Raw genomic sequence first — 22438 nt, forward strand, 5'->3', positions numbered from 1 at the left:
TAGGATCCCGTAGGGAATCCTGCATCGGTCCCTGCGGGTGTCCACAGACTCCACTGGCAAGGCACCCCAGTGCTCGAGTGGACCGGAAGGGACTTGTGCCCCAGCAGAGGCTGGGTTGCCTGCTTCCCTAGTTAATGCAGTCTCAGGTCCCGCTCAATTGGATTGGAGCAGAAGATGTGTTCCACTCACCAAAGGTCTTAGAATCCCGTGCGGAATCCTGTGCGGGTCCTTGCAGTTGTCCGGAGACTCCTCTAGCAAGGCACCCAGATACTCGAGTAGACCGGAAGGGGCTTGTAGTCTATGTCTTTTTATTTGGCAATTGAGTCCATTGTTATTAAGAGATATTAAGGATTAATAATTGTTGCTTCCTATTATTTTTGTTGTTAGAGTTGGCATTCTGTTCTTCTGGCTGTCTTCTTTTAGGTTTGTTGAAAGATTACTTTCTCGCTTTTTCTAGGGGGTGGTTTGCATCCTTGTATTGCTTTTTTTCTGTTTTTATCCTTTGAAGGGTGTGATTCGTGGAAAGATAATGTGTGAATTTGGTTTTGTCGTGGAATACTTTGGTTTCTCCATCTATGGTAATTGAAAGTTTGGCTGGGTATAGTATCCTGGTTTGGCATTTGTGTACTCTTAGTGTCTGTATAACATCTGTTCAGGATCTTCTCGCTTTCATAGTCTCTGGTGAAAAGTCTGGTGTAATTCTGATAGGCCTGTCTTTATATGTTNCTTGACCTTTTTCCTTTACTGCTTTTAATATTCTACCTTTATTTAGTGCATTTGTTGTTCTGATTATTATGTGTCAGGAGGAATTTCTTTTTTTATCCATTCTATTTGAAGTTCTGTAGGCTTCTTGTATGTTCATGGACATCTCTTTCTTTAGGTTTGAGAAGTTTTCTTCTATAATTTTGTTGAAGATGTTTGCCAGTCCTTTGAGTTAAAAATCTTCATTCTCATCTACTCCTATTATCTGTAGGTTTGGTCTTCTCATTGTGTCCTGGATTTCCTGGATGTTTTGACTCAGGATCTTTTTTGCATTTTTCATTTTCTTTGATTGTTGTGCTGATGTTCTCTATGGAATCTTCTGCACCTGAGATTCTCTCTTCCATCTCCTGTATTCTGTTGCTGATGCTTGAATCTATGGTTCCAGATTTCTTTCCTAGGGTTTTTATCTCCAGCGTTGCCTCACTTTGGGTTTTCTTCATTGTGTCTACTTCCCTTTTTGGGTCTAGTATGGTTTTCTTCATTTCCATCACCCATTTGGATGTGTTTTCCTCTTTTTCTTTAAGGACTTCTACCTGTTTGATTGTGTTTTCTTGTTTTTCTTTAAGGACTTGTAACTCTTTTGCAGTGTTCTTCTGTATTTCTTTAAGTGAGTTATTAAAGTCCTTCNTGATGTCCTCTACCATCATCATGAGACATGCTTTTAAATCCGGGTCTAGCTTTTCGGGTGTGTTGGGGTGCCCAAGACTGAGTGAGGTGGGAGTGCTGCATTCTGGTGATGGTGATTGTTCTTGGTTTCTGTTAGTATGATTCTTATGTTTGCCTTTCTCCATCTGGTAATCTCTGGAGTTAGTTGTTATAGTTGTCTCTGGTTAGAGCTTGTTCCTCTCATGATTCTGTTAGCCTCTATCACCAGACCTGGGAGACTTGCTCTCTCCTAAGTTTCAGTGGTCAGAGCACTCTCTGAAATCAAGCTCTCTTCTTGCAGGGAAGTTGTACAGATATCTGGTGTTCGGATCTGCCTCCTGGCAGAAGATGAAGGCCTGAAACAGGGCCTGTCCCAGAAGCTGTTAGCTTTTGTAGTCCACACTCTCACATGAGCAGACTAGTCTTAGAGGGATCCAGGAACCAAGATGGCTCCCCCAGGTGCTCCAGCAAAGCCCTTCCGGGTGGGGCTGACACCTCTCCTCTGGCAGGGAAGATGCCCAGATATCTGGAGCCTGAAACAGGGTCTGCCTCAGAAGCTGTCCTCTATGGACCTTGGGGGTGTCTGCTGACTCCGCACCCAAGGTAACCAGGTGCTGGTGCTGACCTGAAGGGTCTTGTGACTCTGGTCAGGTCGGGTTTTCTGCTTCCTTAATGCTGTCTCAGGTCCTGCGTAATTGGAATGGAACAGAAGTTGTGTTCCACTCACCAGTGCTCCTAAGATCGTGTGCAGATTCCTCTAGGGACCTTGGTGGTATCCGCCAACTCCACACCCAAGGTGACCAGGTGCTGGCGATGACTGGAAGGGATCCATTTTTGTTCTTTTATTACTTAATATCTTTTGATTTTATTTTGTGTTGTGGACATCCCATGCTGATTGCAACACTATTAAAATCAATTCATATTGTCATGTGATCAACCAGAAAGTTTACTTTCTGAATTTTTATTTCACATACCTATCTGTCTAACAGAAGGCACACTGCCATTAAATCACCTTGAATTGGAATAAATCATGCACACTCTTCTCTTTCCTTTCTACATTTCTCTTTATCTCATTTACTACACTGACCTATTCCCTTGAAGGTTATATAACACTTAATTTAACATACTGTATGTAGATATAATATACAACATATAATGGGCAAAATATACACTTAAGATCAGCATTCCCATTGGGCATGGCAGTAACACATCCTTAATTCTAGCATTCCAGAGCCAGAGGTTGTAGGATTTCTGTGAGTTCCAAGCTGGCCTTTTTGTATCATAAATTCCAAGCCAACCAGGACTGTACTGTGAGACCCTATCTCAAAAAAAATTAATTTAAAAATTATATTCTACTTTATCCTTCAAAATCATGTAACCCCCACCCCGTGAAGTTAACTGGTTTAAAAGCATGATGGTATTTTGTTTGCTATGAGTATCTCTTTCTAAATTTCAGTCAAGATTCCAGGTGTTTATATTAATTTCTCTTCAGTGTAGTTGGACACAGATGACTTTGTTTCTTCTCTCCCTTTCCATGGAGCCTCTTGTCTCACCATCCTATATGCTAGAACTGCAGGCCTTTGCCGCCATACTTGAGCTATGAATGCTGTTTAAGAGAAGGAAATTGTTTTTATCTTGCTGCAGAACACAGTGTCTGAACATCTTGAAAAATGTTATTCCAGAGATCAGATCTATATTTATGTGGGAGATATTCTCATTGCACTGAACCCTTTTCAGAGTCTGGGCATTTATTCCACAAAGGTATGTGTGTGGCTTACATTCCCTTTGTACAAATAACTCTAGTAGTCAGACTTTTAATTTAAATGAAGACAGCAAAAAAATATATACCAGCCCTTGGAGAAAACTCTTACAAATTGGTCATTCAAACATGTAGGTCATTCAAACAGATATGTAGGAAAAATATATGAAATCAATGTGAATAGTATTTGTGGTCTTTTTCCAAAAAAAATACATGTAATATTGTGAATTACATGCAATTTTCTTAGAACAGCCTATTCCTAAATGATGCCTAAAAACAAGTATACTTAATGTCTGTCTCTGAACTGAGCATTGGAGAGTCAAAATATAACTACACCATCTGTATAGTGGATACATAATGGCTGTAAAATTTGTCATTGTGATATCTTAAATTTCTCTTAACATGTTAATTGGGTTCATTGCTATCACACAATGTATGCTTTATGAGTAAAAGTATTTAATTAGCAATTACTCAGCCACTAAAGCTTTACATATAGAATTAAATAAGACTGTTTTTTATTTTTAATTAGACCCATTGTCTTTTAGCTATTTATTGATTTTAATATTAAAACATTATTTAATATTATGCCTAATAGCTCATTTAAATGCCAGTCTAAAATGTACAGGAAAATAATATGCTTACAAGAATTGGCCTGGCCTATAAAAAAAGTTGGGCTCAGTAAAATTCTGCTATCAATTAATGGTACGACTTCATACAAATCAAGTGAGATTATGTAAGTTAAATCAAAAGGTAGGGAAAAGATGTCACATGTCAGACATTATCATATTCAAGAAGTTGTCAAAAAATAATTTCTGATTTATTATTTGTAAAGTTTTTTTCATGTAAACAAATAATCACATTTTGAAGCCTTAAGCTCTACATTGGAAATAGTATACAGAGTCATTTAAATGCTACTACCCTGTCACTCTGTACCTTCATGTTATATCCTACATATGAACTAGTTCACACACACACACACATACATATATATATATACATATATATATATATAAACTGTATATACTTTATTCATATACATACACACATACATACATACATGCATGCACATATATTATATACATACCTGAAGAAAATATGCAAATAATGTTTTGCTCTGGTAGATTTTATTATATCTTTGGCTTTCAATACTAGATCTCTCTATATAAATAATCTATAAAAACAGAACCAAGTCAAAAAAGCTCTATAAGATTTATTCACTTTAACTGCAGCTTTCTAAGTTATATATCGGAGCAAAGAGAACTGCCAACCCACCTCACATTTTTGCAATGGCTGATTTGGGATACCAGTCTATGGTCACATATAATGCAGACCAGGTAAGGCAGACTTTCTCACATCCCTTACTTCATTGAGAGCCACTGAGTTTCCTAGAGAAGCAGTCTTCTCATGGCTTCCTTTCCCTCCCATGCAGTGCATCGTTATTTCTGGAGAAAGTGGTGCTGGCAAGACAGAGAGTGCTCATCTTCTGGTTCAACAGCTCACTGTGCTTGGAAAGGTAGAATTTTTTTTCCTGTCATAATTGAAATATTTGTGTGTTTCAAATAACTATTTAATTAGTATTCACCAACTCCCATACTTTATAGTACATGTAAATGATTAAACATGACTGTTACCATTTGAGTTTTAAAGTATATCAAAGAGCAGTGGGAGTGATCTCAGTGGTTAAGAGCATAGCCCCTAAGCCTCCAGTGTGGGAGTGTTTTGTAGAGCTATCCCCTGGGACTGTGTTCGACAACTCTGTGTTTTGATTGACTGTGATTTTCTTTCATGATCTCTGTCTGGTGCAAAGAGGGGTTTCCTTGGTGAGAGGTGAGTACCTGAGTACCACACTTATCTGTGGGTACAAGGACAAAAGTTTTCATAATATTTTAGAGATTATGCTGGTTTAGTAACTTAGCAATTATAGATTCTCTTCCGATTACAACGCCTTCATTGGCACTGAGTAGCACTGAGTAGGTTTCCAGTAGCAGGCATAGTTCTCTCTTCTGTTGAGTGGGTCTAAAGTCCAATTAGAAGACTTTGGTTGCCTAAAGGTATGCATGCCACTACTGGACCCTTCGGCTATCATTCTGTGCTGATCATTGTTGTGATTCACAGGCATTGTGGCTGTGTAGGACTGTTGGCTGTTTCCTTCCTTTGGAAGCTCACATAGTTCCCTCTCATACCATGAAAGCTAGTCCTCAGAGAAGGCGTGCTTAAATCAGTTTCAGTTAAGAGGTCTCAGGGCTCTGTTTCTCAAGTGCATGATGTCTTCAGCAATAGAGACCATCCATCTCTGGGGGGAAGACAGGGTAACAGCCAGAGGCTGGATGCTTTGGGGATCTCCTGGACAGCCCTGGTGAACAACTCAAAAAAGAGCTTCCCCTGTCTTGCACTGGAGTTTTTGGTCATTGGTTTTGGATCATGGAAGAAGCACCGTCATCCCAGAAGTGAAAAGTATAACTTACTTATTAAAGTAAAACTCATTTAAATTATATTTGTATAGTTATATGTATTATAATTTTCTAAAAGCACGTAGTCAATAGTTTGATTCCTTGTGGCTTTTTCAGGCTTTCTTAATGTTGTCTTAGCCTCCCTCTGTCTTCTGTGTTTAGCACCTTCCCCCTCTCTAAAAAAGGCCCTCCTTTCCATCTTCCCTGTGAGATCATTTGTATCCTGTCATCCCCCATCCCCTGCTTCTCCAGGAGCAGTGTGCTGAGTTGGGGGGAAAAGGGGAAGCTGCAGGAAAAGGCAAAAAGAACTATACTTTCAAACAGTTTTTTAAAGTACAAATTCAGAGGGCTGTGTTCTTTCTGACTTACTACAAGGATCCAGCAGTGAAGTATATCTTTAAGGAATGGTGACTGACAAACTCGTGGAACAGATTAGAGCCTGCACCTACCTTTTTTTGTCAAAGAGGGTTAGTCGATTAATATAATGAATTTTCAAAATATAGTGTTGAAGAATTTTGTGTTCCCTCACAAACAAGGGAACCTCAGTCTAGATCTCACATTATAGAAAGCTAACACAAAATCGATATTAAGTATCAGTAGAAAACCACAAAGTATAAACCAAAGCAGGTAAAGTTATGGTGGTATTACACTGATGAAAGATGCCTTCGATACAACACAAAATGCACAACTCAGAAAAGGAAGACTTTGTGTCTATTCTTTTGGTATTGTTAAGAGTTAAAACAAACACCTATGTAAGCCTTGTTCAAGAGAAAATGTTAACAAATTACATAACTAATAAAAATATAGAAATATGAAAATGTCTTAAACCCTATATTAAGAAATTAAATGACAAGAAATGGAAAATAACTGAATGGACAATTCCAAAACATGCTGTGTAAATGTCTATCATCATTCCTAAAGCTGCTCTGCACCATTCATCACTGGAAAATGCATATTAGGACTTTAATTAGATCCCTTCGTGTGCCTACTAAAGTGGCTAGAAATTGTTTACTAAGGTTTTGAAAAGAGGAAGTGTTGACAAGGATCTGAAACAGCTGGACTCTCATCTGTTATTAGTGATAATACCAGTTAGTGGTGGCTGAGATCAACAGTGGTAAGACAGCACAGTCACCTTGAAAAGTGGCTGACTGGCTTCTTCAACAGTGAAGATGCACTTTCCATGCAACTCAGGAATCTTGCTGCTGCCTAGCAAGGAAATAAAAACCCAGGTATTTAAATACAAGTATTTACAGTGACTTTATTAATAAACTCAAAAAAGTACATAAGGTATAGGGCTATGACTGCCCCTCAGTGGTAAAGTACTTCCCTGCCATATTTTAAACTCTGGATTCTATTCCTGGTAACATAAGAAAACTAAAAACTTGTTGTTCGGTACATAGCTAACAACCTATTATAATAGACTGAAGCTGCATAGCCAAAAACAGCTGCTCACCTGAGCTCAACTTATTTTCAAAATTATGCATAGAAAGAATTCTGTTCCTGTTACATTAAGTGAACGTCCTTCCATATGTGCTGGTATAGAATATAAGTATTCTTTCTTCTGACCTTTGCCTTCATGTGGACCTTCAGAGTTGTGCTGTCACAAGGGTCTGATGTCGTCTTTTCCTGTCCCCATGCCTATTAACTTCCTGCTACAGTAAAGAACATTTTAAAGGTCTTGGAGGACATTGAAATGAAATATAACAGAGAAGCAGTGAGATGTAGACTCCTAAGATATAAAATGGGAATTAGGTGACACAGTGTTGTCTACAAAGGCCTTGCTAGTCTGTCTTGATTTCTAAGCTGATAGAGGTTTTCAATAATGGATTGAAAATCTGTAGATGCTGCTCTGTAGATGGGAGCAAATTGCTTAATCTAATCTTTACCTTGTTCTAGATCTTGACATGTGATCTGATGGTGTGTGTGTGTGTGTGTGTGTGTGTGTGTGTGTGTGTGTGTGTGTCCAGAGTCAATTCTGCCCTTGTCTGGTCTTGTTTTGTTTTTTTACTTTTGTCCTTGATAAAGATTTAACAGATGCAAAATCGATTGTCTGGTGAATGGAATTTTCCTTTGCAATCCTTCGGTCTTCACTTAGCAGGTTAACGCTATTTAATATGAGTAGTAAAGATGCTCTCTTGCTCTGTCATAGGTAGAGGTCGCTCAAAAAATGTTTCACAGGGCCAAGTTTGTCCCAGGATCCATATTGTTTCTTTATACTTGAAAATCTCTGTGCAGCTTCTAAGCCTCACTGTGATAGCTTCTTTCATTCATCAAGACAAATACAGCATCAGTTGTGTGGCCCCTTTGGGGGTTGCATATTAGATATTCTGCATATCAGATATTTACATAATGATTCATAACAGTAGCAAGATTATAGTTATGAAGTAGCAACAAAAATAGTTTTGTTTTTTATTTGTGGGTCACCACAACATGAGGAACTGTATTAAAGGATCTCAGCATAAGGAAGGTTGAGAATCACTGCTCGAAGGGGACAGGATGTGAACATGTATCCCTAAGAGATGGTGTGACATAGTAGATAGGCAGCCGGGGAGGTTGTGTCCTGGCTAGGATTCCATTCTTTCTGTACACTCTGTTGAGCTGCTCTGACTGTGATTTTTTTTTCTCTCCAAATCTGCATTCACAAAATATCTTTATCCTCTTACTTTGATGCTTAGAAATTTCTGTAAACACAAGGAAAGTCGAATAGACTTTAAGAAAGATTCAGATGTAGTCCCAGGTCAATATTTAGGTTTAAACTGAGACGGTACACTCTGTGCACACTGTCTGTAGATTATGTTTTCAAGTCATGTCAAACACAGAACTGTATGTGAATAAGAAAAGAGAAAAATGTCTTTTCCTGTATTCCTGAGAAAGTGTGTGAAACGTGTATGGGAGGGGCATATGGACCCCACTGTAGCCTCTGGCAGTGAAGCAAAATTTGTGCTCCTATGATTTTGTTTGCATATAAAGTACTTATTAGGCGCATGCTCGCCTGCAGGAAAGGTCGCCTGCGAAGAGGGCGGGGGGGGGGGGGGGGGGGGTGGCGGAGGGCTGAGGGAAGAGAGGTCACCCTCCAGCACCAAGGTGCATTGTGGAAAGGAGGCAGCAGCATCCCGGGCGGGCTGGAGGTGCAACAGCAGCAGTGGAGGTGGCTTTAAATCCTCAGGGCCGCACACAGCACTGTGGAGCCGCGGGCCACTCCTGCCCCCAGCCACCGGGGCTTCGCGCGCCAGCCCCTCCTCCGCGCGACCTTCCGGAGCCAGCGGGCCCGCCCAGCTCCCCTCCGCGGCCCTGCGGGGCGGCCACGCTGCCCTGACGAGGCTGGGAGGGAAGAACTGGACCAGATGGCGGCTAGGCGGCCTTGCCTAACTTCTGCGCTGTCCCCAACTGCATGAAGAAGAGCAGCCAGTCTGACCTGGCCTTTCAGGTTCCGCGGGACCCAGCCAGCTGCCAGAAGTGGGTTGAGAGTTGTAGGAGAGCAGATTTAGAAGATAAAACACCTGATAAACTAAATAAACTATCGACTATGTGCCAAACACTTTGAGACCTCTACAATCTGTAGAACCCGTCCTTATCAGACAGTTCTTCGAGATAATGCAATACCAACAATATTTGATCTTACCAGTCATTTGAACAATCCACATAGCAGACACAGAAAACGAATAAAAGAATTGAGTGAAGATGAAATCAGGACTCTGAAACAGAAAAAAAAAAAAAAAATGAGGAAACTTCTGACCAAGAACAGGAAACTTAACAGCAATGCTCAAAACCCCAAAGCACACACAGGGAACCAGCAGGATGGAAAATGTGTTGCCTTTAACCCTTGAAGAGAAGTAGAACAAAGAGTACCTCAAATCTTTATTTGAGATTCTGATTCTCATGGGAAAGCAGAACATTCCCTTGGATGGGCACGAGGCTGAAGGGATCCCTGAGGGTCTCTGCTCCAGGTAACTTCCAGGGGCTCCTGTAGTGCTGCATCAGTTCTGGCGAGGAGGTCCTAAGGACGCGCTTTGAGACCAAGGCGGTCAGCAATTTATTCTGCTCTAAAACTCAGCAGAGGCAGATGCTGGAGATCTGTGAGAGCCGCACTTGGGAGGAGACACTCATCCAGCAGCTTGACTGCAGTGCTGTATTCACTTAATGAAGTGATGGAAAATATTGAAGTTTATCATGAGTTTTGGTTTGAGGAAGCCACAAATTTAGCAACCAAACTTGACATTCAAATGAAGCTCCCAGGGACGGTCCAGAGAACTCAGCAAGGTAGCCTGGAATCTCAGCTAACCTCTATGAGTTACTAGAAAGACACTCTCAGTGTTTCAACAGTCGAGCACATTATTCAGGAACTTAAAGATATTTTCTCTGAACAGCACCTCAAAGCTCTGTAATGCCTATCAGTGATGGGGCAGCTCAAATTTAACAAATCGGAAGAGCACTATGCTGAAGTGCACTATATACAGAAGTGACCTACCCAATCCTGACATGCTCTAGGCCGAGCTTCACTGTTGGAGTATCAAGTGGAAACGCAGAGGGAAAGATATTGAGCTCCCGTCCACCATTTATGAAGCCCTCCATCTTCCTGAGATCAAGTTTTTCCCTAATGTATATGCTTTGCATTTGCACATTTGTCCTGAGTATTCTCCCTGTGATGAAAGTTGAGAATGAGCGCTATGAAAATGGACGGAAGCATCTCAAAGCATACCTGCGGAACACTCTGACAGACCAGAGGTCAAGCAATTTGGCTTTGCTTAACATAAATTTTGATATAAAACGTGATTTAGATTTAATGGTGGACACATACATCAAACTCTATACAAAGAAATCAGAGCTTCCTACAAATAATTCAGAAACCATTGAAAATACCTAAAAGATTTTTTAAATGGCTTTTGTCTTATTTTACTGTTTGGAAGAAAAGCTGTAAGGTATAATAGGCCAGTTAATGACTTGCTGATAGACCTCCAGTTTCACATACCATTAGCTATTGGTAATCCATGTATTTAAATGGCCTCTCTTTGAACTCCCGTGCTTTCAATACCTGTCTGTTCTTCCAGACGTTGGCATTGGGAGTGCCAAAATGTCTCTCTGCTGGTGGCACTCTGGAAATGTTTAGTTAAAAGTCATTTTAGGGGCTGGAGAGATGGCTTAGTGGTTAAGAGCACTGACTGTTCTTCCAGAGATCCTGAGTTCAATTCCCAGCAACCATGGCTCACAGCCATCTCTAATTGGATCCAATGCCCTCTTCTGGTGTGTCTGAAAAGAGCAACAGTGTACTCATATACGTAAAATAAATAAATCTTTTTTTAAAAAAAAGTCATTTTAGATATGACATTATCACTTTCGATCCAGTTGTCAGTTATTAAGTTATCAGGTCTTTGGAAAATAAATTTTGTGAGAGAAATACATTTTATAATGTGTCATGATGAAATACACCATTGACTTTGACTTGGAGTTATAGGTGTTTCAGATCTGTGGTAGCAGCACTTGGGAGGCAGAGGAATGGGGATGACAAGCCTTAGGCCAGCCTGGACCACATAGTGAGAGCCTGTTTCAAAGAACAAGTGAGGACTGGGTGGAGCTTAGTGTGGCGCTCTTGCCTAGCATGTGCAAGCCCTAAGCTCTTGCCTCAGTACTGCAAAAGCAAAAACAACAGATTAGCTTGTAATGGGCAGTCACAGGAAGCAATGAGCAGCCTTCTGTGTAGATTGGGGCCAAAGAACCTCAAAGGAACAACTTAAAGTAAGAACAGCATAGCCAGGCCCTGTTGCTCCTCATTTGATTGTTGCTGTTTGCATCCCTTTGGTGAGCCCACATTTTCATAGGCTTGTTTGCTATTCACTTCTGCATCTTGGAGAAGACAGACCCAGAGGCCATCTATCCCTATAGGCAGCTGACTTGTCTGTTGTCTTCTCCTTCTTACATGACTATGTCTACTGCCTTGGCTGGATTTATAAGCAAAACCTACAGAAATAAATGTTTTGTGGTTTATCTAAAAATAATACAGAAAAGGTTGCTGTTATTTTTGGTGAATAAAATCAACTTGGTACACTTTATTTCAATCTAAATAAAATGTGGATTTTGTTTAAAAAATAAAGTACCTATCAAAAAAGACATTTTATTAGCAACTAATTGATTTTATTCTGCTTTTTGTATCTTGACATCTTTATGTAGGCTAATAACAGAACCCTGCAAGAGAAGATTTTACAAATGAACAATTTGGTTGAAGCCTTTGGCAATGCCTGCACTATTATAAATGACAACTCCAGCAGATTTGGAAAATACTTAGAAATGAAATTTACCCCTTCTGGAGCTGTAGTTGGGGCACAGATTTCTGAATATCTTCTGGAAAAATCCCGTGTCATTCACCAAGCCATGTAAGTGCGTGTCAGATATACCTTAGTTTCTGAGTAATTTATGTAAGAGCAAGGCTTATAGAGTTAAAAGCTCTACCAAATTACTCATTCTATTGGTAGCCCATTATATGTAAGTTATTTATTTTTGGAAGTAAAGAGACTCCCTCACCTGTGCTTTATTATCACATATATTAGCATTTGAGGGAGAAATTAATAAATGCCATAATAATTATGCTATGACATAGGAGATACAAACAGAGTGGGGAAGAGCAAGTAGAAAAACCTCATTTCTCCAGGCAAAAATCGATGAGGAATTTAATTAAAAAAAAACTCCACTTCTTCTTTAAATATAGCTATTATTCTTTTTCTGAGTAAACATAGATATTTTTATTTTCTTCTTCCTGTATTTATACACAACAGACTTAATAAAATATTCAGGAATGTTCTGCTGTGTGACTGTTTTTATTACTAGTTGATTTTAGATCATCAATACCACTCATATTTGCTTGTTGTTGTTGCTTTTCAATTCTAATTGCATTTTCATTAATTAATTAATTAATTCACTTTACATCCCAATTGCAGTCTCCTCCCTCCTCTTCTCCCACTCTCTCCCTCACAAATCCTTCCCCCAACTCCCCTCCCCAGTCTCATTAGAGAAGGGGAAGGCCCCAAGGGTACCACCCTACCCTGTGACATCAAGTCTCAGGTGAACTAAGTACCTGCTCTCCCACTGAGGCCCAACCAGGGAGGCCAGTTAAGGGAGGGGAATCCAAAGGAGGACAACAGAGTCAGAAAGGACAGCCCCTGCTCCAATTGTTAGGGACTCCACATGAAGATACAGCTGCATATCTGCTCAATATGTAGGGGTTCTAGGTCTAGCCAGTGCAGGTTCTTTGGTTGGTAGTTCAGTCCCTATGAGCTGCCATGGGCCCAGGTTAGTTAACTCTGTATGCTTTCTTGTGGTGTTTGACTCCTTGGGCTCCTGTGCTCTGCTTAATATTTGGCTGTGGGTCTCTGCATTTCTATCAGTTACTGAATAAAGGATCTCAGAGGACTGTTATGCTAGGCTCCTGTGTACAAGCATAACAGAGTATCATTAATCATGTCAGGGTCTAACTCTTGCCTATGGAATGGGTTTCAAGTTGGGCCAGTCATTGGTTTGCCATTCCCTCCATGTTTATCCCTACACATCTGGTAGACAGGACAAATTTTAGGTCAAAGGTTTTGTGGTTGGTGCCCCCCTCCCTCCACTGGAAGTACCACTTGACTACAGGAGGTGGTCACTTCAGTCTCCACAACCCAGCTGCTAGGAGTCTCAGATAGGGTCACCCCCATAGACTCCTAGGAGACCCCCCCTGCTCCCCAGACTCCCAGGACTCCCAGGTCTCATCCCAGCCCTCTCCTGCCCTCCCCACATCCCATACCTGATCCCCATCCCTGTTCCCCTCCTCACCCCCTCTTCCCTCCCTCCATCCACCTCTGATGTCTATTTTATTTCCCCTTCTGAGTACAATCCAAGAATCCTTACTTGGGCCCTCTTTATTACTTAGTTTCTTTGGGTCTGTGGATTATAGCATGGTTAACCTGTACTTTATGGCTAACAACCACTTATGACAACCTTCCATGCTTGTCTTTCTGGGTCTGGGTTGCCTCACTTAGGATGATATTTTCTCATTCCATCAATTCACCTAAAAATTTCATGATTTTTTTTTAATACCTGAATAGTATTCCATTGTATAAATGGACCACATTTTCTTTACCTATTTTTCAGTTGAGGGACATCTAGGTTGTTTCTAGTTCCTGGCTATTATGAATAAAGCATTTATGAACATAGTTGAGAAAGTATCCCTGTGGTATAGTGGGTATTTGCCTAGGAGTGGCACAGCTGGGTCTTGGGGTAGAACTATTCCCAAATCCTAAGAAACCATCAAATTGATTTCCAGAGTTTTTAATTATTTATACTTCCACCAGAAATGAAGGAGTGCTTCCCATTCTATACATCCTTGCCAACATGGCCTATTGACAGTGCCCTTTGCCTACAGAAGCTTCTCAGTTTCATGAGGTCATGTTTATTAATTGTTGATCTTAGTGCCTGAGCCATTGGTGGTCTCTTCAGGAAGTTGTCTCATATGCCAATATGTTCAAGGGAATGCCCCACTCTCTCTTCTGTTAGATTTAGTGTGATCAATTTTATGTTGAGATCTTTGATCCAGTTGGACTTGAGTTTTATTCAGTGATAAATATGGATCCATTTGCATTCTTCTGTATGCAGGCATCCAGTTAGACTAGCACCGTTCGTTGGAGATGCTTTCTTTTTTCCATTGTATGGTTTTGGCGTCTTTATCACAAATCAAGTGTCCATAGTTGTGTGCATTTATTTCTGGGTCTTCAATTTGATTCCAATGATGAATCTCTCTGTTTCTTATGTGTATACCATGTTGTTTTTATACTATTGCTTTCTAGTACAACTTGAAATCAGTTATGGTGATACCTCCAGTTCACATGGTTATTGTACAGGATTGTTTTAGATAGCCTGGGGTTTTTCTTTTCTGGTTGTTGTTTCAATTTGAAATTGAGAATTGTTTTCTCAAGATCTGTAAAAAAAAAAAAATGAGTTGAAAGCTTGATGGTAATTGTATTGCATATATAGACTGCATGGCCATTTGTTTTTTTAATGGCCATTAGTTAATCCTACTAATCCATGAGCATGGGAGACCTTTCCATCTTTGGATATCTTCTTCAATTTCTTTCTTTAAAGACTTGAATTTCTTGACATACAGGTCTTTCATTTGCTTGCTTAGAATTACAGGAAGATATTTTATATTATTTGTGACTGTTGTGAAGGATGTTGTTTCCCTGATTTCTTGCTCAGCCTGTTTATCATTTGTATAAAGGAGAGTACTGATTTCTTTGAATTAACTTTGTGTTCAGCCACTTTGTTGAAGGCATTTATCAGCTGTAGGCATTCTCTGGTAGAATTTTGGGGGTCACTTACATATACCATCATATCATCTGCTAATAATGATACTTTGACTTCTTTTTTTGTCCAATTTGAATCCCCTAGATCTCCTTTAGTTGTTTAATTGCTCTTCCTATTTTTTTAAGTATCATATTGATGAGACACAGAAAGAGTGGACAGTTTTGCTGTGTCCCTGATTTTAATGGAATTACTTTAAGTTTCTCTCAATTTAATTTGATGTTGCCTATAGGTTTACTGTATATAGTGTTTATCATGGTTAGGTGTGTACCTTGTATCCCTGATCTCTCCAAGACTTTTTACCATGAAGGGGTGTTGGATTTTCTCAAAGGCTTTTTTTTTTTTTTTTGGCATCTAGCAAGATGATTGTCTGAGGATTGGATTATACATTACTGATATTTTTCATTTGTGTTTCCTCCTTATTTTCATCATTTTTATTATTCATTCATTTTATATCCCAATTGCAGCCCATTCCACATCTCTTCTTCCCCTCCCCCTATGATAAGGGATATTATTTTTACAGAGAATATAAAGTTAGAATCTCTCATGTTGATTTCATGTTAAATATACTTCTTCATTACAGTAATATGTCAGCTAATTTTGTAGGAACACAAGCTCTTGTTGGTACATCTTTTACAATGCTAAGGATCCCATGTATATTCTAGGTGATTTTGTTAACAAAAACCTGATAAATGTGGTTTTAAAGGGTGGGCTAGGAATGGGTTAGTCTACCCAGAGTATAATATTTAAAGCTTAAGAGCCTCATAAGATCTTGACTCTGTAATATACTGTGTATGTGATTCAAAGCAGTTTATTTAACCTCTCTGCATGTTTTCATCATTAACATGAAAAAACATTAATTCATCCCTCTCCATTAAGATATTTCCTGTAGTAGATTTAAAATAATGACCACACATAATAAGAATGTTGTCAGTGCAGCCAAGGACAGCTGTAAGTGTCACCCATCACTGAATTATAAATACATTTAAAACATTATGAAATGATTTACAGTTTTCATTTTGTAACTTGATTTGTGACATGAGCTTTGTAAATGACATTCTGTGTCATAATGTCAAGAGGTTGAGCATGCCTGAACACCAATAATAGTTGTAATGGCTATGGTGGTTGCAGAGATTAGAAATGGCATCTAGTGAATTAAAGATACTTAATGAATGTCATATCACATTATTGATGAGTGCCCAAGTCCCAGAATCATGTAGGCACACCATATGTTTGCCACCTACCCACAGAGGAACCTATAGTCTTGTTCATGTATAGAAACAACCACATCCTGAAACTCTTTATTCTGTACTCATAATGGTTTTAGCCTTTCCTTCAACTAGGTGAAGAACTATGTGAGAGAAACCTGTTGCTATTTCAAAGTGGACCACCATGTTACACAATGTCAAGGCACATATTTCCAGCATCTTATATGGAATTATGGGCCAGAGCATCACTCATACTGAATACCATGAGAGCAATACCTTCTGGAGTAACACAATGAAATCCTGGGTTTGTAGTCATAAAAACAATCCCTTAATGATTATTCAAATAGTATAACATGTTCAAAAAACAGTATGATTAGGGTAATATATTTGAGGCATGTAGTGTGTTAAATAAGCTTTTTAGTCTTATAAATATTCTAAGAAACTGTTTTAGTTTCACTATATTACTTAGAAGGAAAAGAAAAAAAAACTTTAGGGCCCCAATTTGCCACTGAGTTGAACTATAGCTCAGATAAAATTAGACACCAATTACTTTGTAATTTCTATAAAATGGTTTTTTTTCAGTTTTATATACACTTTTATGGTCCTATTTGTCACTTTTACTCTTGTAAGAATTTGATTACAATTTTATACATGTATATTCTTTGATCAAAGCCTCCCATTATTCTCTTATCCCATTTCTTCTCACTAATGTCTTTCTTCTATCCAATCTCCTTCCCATTCTCACATCTTATGTGTATATGTGTGATAACTACTGTGTCTAGAGTTGTCTGTATAAGCATGGATGAGAGCAATTTGCTTAAGTGGGGGCAATGTACTAGTGTCTATACCAATTAGTGGTATGACTGCCCCTCCCCTGCATACTCTGTTTATAGCCTTATGAGCCCCTCTCTTATCCATGATGGGATGTTGATGGGAAGATCTTGTGCAGGTAGCCACTGCTGCTGTGAGTTTATGGATACAGGAGTCAGGTCATGGCCAGAACAAAAACATTTTATAGCATTCCTTCCCATCCTTACATTCATTGTGTCTTTGCTTCTGTATGTTGCCTGAGCATGGGCAGTATAAGAATCCAACAGTCATTTGTTCTATACACATTCACCAGTTGCAAAACTCTGGACTAACAATCCATCACTGCAAATAGAAGCAAGCTTATCTGATCAAGGGTGAGAGTGGTCCATAGGTATAAACAAGTGTTTATAGGGCAACATAATAGTAGTAAGTGCTCTTCCTCCGGGGTCTACAGCCCTCTTAGCATCTTTGGACAAATACACTGGAATTTCACTCAGCTAAAAATAAAATTATTAAAAAGAATTATGAAATGTATCGATAAATGGCAGAAATGGGAGGTACCCACACCCCACGAGACAAACCTTAGATCTTCTTTCTCATGTATCAATCCTAGCTTAGAATTCTTAGGTTTATGTATTTAAATGGGGAATGCCTACAGAGGCCAGGAAGTTAGGCTGACACCATTTAGAAGAGAAAACTGTAGTAAGGCAGGGAATATATATATATATATATATATATATATATATATATATATATATAGTAGAGAAAAGGATTACTGGAGATGGAAAGGTTTCCATGGAAGTCGGGGAGAAAGATGGGGTATATTATTGAAGAGAGGCTAAACCCAAATGAACTGTGTATGAAAAAACTACATCAAAAACTAATACTTTGTAAGCTGATTTAAAAGATATAAGTTAAGAATTAGAATTTGAAAAGAGACAACCTGTATGGCTGCATACGTTGTTCCCAGAAGTGATGCGTTATTAAACAAAACTCTTAATACCCCAGAAGCCCCAGAATAATACAGACTATTGCCAATCCACTTAATTGTCTACCAAAACTAATGATAAGATTATACTGCTCCATACACTATACACTTTATTTGAAATCAAACTGAAACTGAGCTGTTAGCTTCCTCCTCAGTGGCTACCTTTCATTGTGCCAAAAGGTTCTAGCAAGTCTCTAGTAAGGAAAACCCATCAACAGCTTTGCCCAGCAGTCAAACCTTCGAGCTACAATACCAACTTTCCCAATGAGATGCACTTAATGGAATGACTGTTAAGGGGGTAGCCAACTGCTTCCTGTCTAAGTACCTGCAGAAAACAACTGCACCACTGGAGCCATCCAAGTGTTATCTGATTGAACCCGAGGCCTGCACTACAGAAGTACCTCAAAAAGAGTCCCACTCCATAGGAGGACCTTATGCACAGGAATCAAAAGCTGGTTAAAACCTATATTTGTTTCTATTTTAGTTCATTTGAATTACATTTTATATTCTAAACAAATGTGTTGTGATAGCAGTCTACAGAATGGGAAAATATCTTTATCGATTCCACATTTAACAGAGGGCTAATTTCCAAAATATATAAAGAACTAAAGAAACTAGAGAGAAACAATCCAAATAGTCCAATTTTTAATATGGAATACAGATCTCAACATAGAATTCTCAACAGATGAATCTCAAATGGCACTTAAAGAAATACTTGGCATCCTTAGCCATCAGGTTAATTCAAATCAAAATAATGCAGAGATTCCACCATACATCTGTCAGAATGGCTACGACCAAAACCACAAATGACAGCTCATGCTGGCAAGTATATGAAACAAGGAGACTATTCCTCCATTGCTGAGAGAAGTGAGAACTTGTACAGTCACTTTGGAAATCATTATATCAGATTCTGGTCAGGTAGCTTTCGGGAACCACTTTGCCCCTGTCCCACAAATGTTGGAATTATAATAAGAATGAGCATACATTCATACATGGGGAAGATTATTCATATATGTGGGTTCTGAGGATTCAAATTTAAATTCTCATGTTCACACAGCAAGCATTCTTACCCACTGATCCGATTTTTCCTCTCCATGGGTACTGTTTTTAAATTATAAATTTCAGTGGATTATATCAATCATGATTACAAAGAAGAAAGAACACGTTCAAAGGGTTTAACTGAAAACCCTATTCACAAGACAGAATGTTCGTCAAAGAACCAAGAAAGAGTGCTTAACCCAAACTGAATATTTTAGTCCAGATTAGCAAGGGCAAAAATACCATGCATACTCCAAGGCTTCTGGGCTAAGGGAAAAATCCGTCAGAGCTCAAGGACAGCCACAGCTGAGAACAGAGCCCCCACAGAACTGCACCCTCTACCAAGTAGAATGTGAGTCCATAAATCCTTCACTTGTCTCCTCTCTCTACAAGCCAGAGGACAAGGGGCTCAGGCCATGCCGTCTACAGAGCTGAGCATTGAGGAATGGGGGTCATAAAACAGAAGATTGGAAAGCCAATCAGAAAGGGGGGATCATAAAAAACGATTGAGAGCTAATCTGAGAAGCAGAAGGGAACCAGAGCAGACATGTATCTTAATTCAAGAAATTCACCCTCTTCTTTTAAGAGAAGTGATTCTTTCCTTCTCTCTTTCTTCTGCCCTGTCCTGAACACATCAGTGTCTGACTGCATTCATCTTTAGAGCATCTTTGTCACAATAGCGAACTAATAGCTTGTGACTTAAACCCTTTGTTAAATATAGTGAATTTTTAAGGGGAAAAAATAAAATAAGGCTGCTTGAGAGAAAATGAGCACATTGAAGACAATGCTAGATAATTCTCATAAATATAAATTATGGCCGTATCTGCTAGTTTTCTCCTGCAATGACTGGAGTTCAGCAAGCATTGATTGCATTACTCTCCCCACTCAGCCCTTTTAAAGGCTCCCTAAGAGTCATAAAAAAAAAAAACTGTCAGGCACTTTCTCTGCTGTTATGAACCAGTATGGCACTGTGCTAAGCATCCCATGGTCTTTGTGTCTTGCTGCATTGTCTCTTTCACACAGAAGGATACAGACTGAAACAACATACCAATTAATGCAAAAAGCTGAAATTTGAACATTGTGTGTTCAAAACCCCATATCCATTCATTCAGTCAGTCAGTCATCTATTTGACAATTGTTTATTGAATTTCTACTATGTGATGGACACCGGAGATTTAAAACCAACTTAGATTTGGGGGAAGAAATAGAGTAGTGGGTTTGGCTTAATGCTACTTGTATTCTAATATTAATTTGGGTCCCCAAAACTGATTATACAGAATGTCTGCATGTAGCTTCTGGAAACCTGTCCCCAATTGGTTCTGATTGGTAAATAAAATGCCAATAGTCAATAGCTGGGAAGACAGATGTCAATGTATAGTGCGTCAGTGGGGCCCTTGTTTGGGCACCACTTGTCAACATCTGGTGTGTTGGGGTCCCAAGAATAGAGCCACCTTAACTAGGACACAGGAGGTACATAGTCAAGTCGGCCAATGAATAGTTTATTGAAAGTTTCAGTATCTTTTATATGAAAAGCAGTATAAAGATTTTTCCCAGTTTCCAGTTTACACCTGGTGCTATTTCCCTAGCCATAGTTTTTCTTGCTTCAAAGTGACCCAAACCTCCTTACAGACTGAGGAATCTGTCTACAGTACAACTCTTAGACGTGCTGCTTCTTATAATTAAAAACAAAGTTACTTTCTCATGAGAATATGGACGGGAAGGTCACTTCCTCAGGTTTGCACCTCACTTGGCAGAACTCCAGGATTCTCTGCTTGAGAAAGTATGCCTCCTCAGTCTCAGTCTGCTGAAAATGACAAAGACTCTAGGTTGCCTCGAAGCTAGCAAGCTGGGAGCAGTCTTCTCATGCCATTTCCCTACAGACAGATGGGGTTGGGGGAGAGTTGGAATTTCCCGGACTTGGGACTGGAAGAGAGGAAGAAGGAAGGAGCTCCACCATGATGGCAGAGTGTGGAGGAGAGGAGAGATGCCATGCCTGAGAAGAGTGAGTACCAGACAGAGAGGCATGGCCACCATGTTAATAAGCCAGAAGAGGGCCCAGAGTGCAGTCCATTTGGGCAGCCCTCTGGGTCCAGAGCAGCCAAGACAGAATATAGAGTTTAGTAAGTAATAACTTGAGATTATTTCCAGCGGTAGATTAACTACATGGAGATTAGGTACTGGCCCAGTTATTGTGCTGACTAAGGCATATTAAAATATAACAACTGTGTGTCTCTTTCATTCAGGAACACAAACCATTAAGGAGGGTAGCAAACCCACTGCCTGGATTTATTCATTAATATATAATTCAACAAACTAGTTCATAATTTCCTAAGAATTCTGTGTGCTCAAACTCACTGGCCACTTAGTCTAGTCTCTTAGGAGAATAGGAGATGAGTTCAGCTCCTGAGAATGAGAGGGTAAATCACATGGAGAAAGATGGAAGAGACTAGGTGTCTATGGGGAAGAAGTTCTAAGTGGACAAAATAAAACTGAAAATACTACTGTTCTGAAGACATGCTGTGAAACTTTGGATATGCAAAGCTTTCTTTTCTGCCTTAGGGTAGCTCCTGCAAAGATTCAGAGGCATCAGAAAATAGTTGAACCACATTACCGAGGATTTTGCCTCAGTTTTGGGGACCTTTCCTGTGTGATAAATCCTCATCACCCAAGGCCATTGAACTCATATAAGATCATCCTAAAGGCCTTCATACAAGTGGCAAAGTAGAATTCCAAAGAAGTAGCAGAGAATTTATAAAAATAGTGGAAGCATTGTCAGACAAACATGTTTTGTACCTCACTGAAACCCTGCATTGGTCCTGGGAGCACTAACCTAGCAACAGTACACCTGCCTTGTGGCACTCAATTTTCAGTGCCTATTCGATGTTTGTGGCTGACCTGAGATGAAAATCCTTTGGATCTCTCTCTCTCTCTCTCTCTCTCTCTCTCTCTCTCTCTCTCTCTCTCTCTCTCTCTCTCTCTCTCTCTCTCTCTCTCTCTCTCTCTCTCTCTCTCTCTCTCTTCCTTTAACTCTCTGGTTGTTTATCAACAGAAAGTCAGTGTATTTCCCATAGTAACTCCAGGCCTTATAAAATTACCATCTTGGTTGATGCAAACTGATAATGGTAGAGAAATCTGCTAGGTTTCTGTGTCTACATTTATGAGTCACTTCACTAATTATACATTGCATTGTTGGCATGCTTTAAGAGGTGACATGCAGGGCAATCAGTGTGATGCCTAGAAAACAAAGCAAATAAATTATATACCGTGCTAATCCTAGAGGCACTTTTATTATTTGGTGGTGCTAAATAGATGAGAACTAAACTAAGCTGTTAGTTTTATTCTAACTTTTAAGAAATTGATTCTTTGACGATGTCATACCAGTGTATAATGTGTTCTGGTCATGCACAAGCTGCATCCTCTCTTATCCCTACAGTGTCCCTCCTTCCACCAGGTT

The 22438-nt window shown here is 39.5% G+C and overlaps 1 protein-coding gene across 1 annotated transcript in view; it reads left to right on the top strand.

The window, feature by feature from the left end:
• The window catches only part of Myo3a (myosin IIIA), a 229092-nt gene that overhangs the window by 89050 nt on the left and 117604 nt on the right, over nt 1–22438 (top strand). The window contains exons 11-14 of the mRNA XM_021155802.1: nt 3052–3168; nt 4396–4500; nt 4596–4679; nt 11782–11984. Coding sequence (XP_021011461.1) covers nt 3052–3168; nt 4396–4500; nt 4596–4679; nt 11782–11984 — 509 coding nt within the window. The remainder of the gene's footprint in view (nt 1–3051; nt 3169–4395; nt 4501–4595; nt 4680–11781; nt 11985–22438) is intronic.

The sequence above is a fragment of the Mus caroli genome, chromosome 2, assembly GCF_900094665.2.
Source record: "Mus caroli chromosome 2, CAROLI_EIJ_v1.1, whole genome shotgun sequence".
In the NCBI taxonomy this organism is placed as follows: Eukaryota; Metazoa; Chordata; class Mammalia; order Rodentia; family Muridae; genus Mus; species Mus caroli.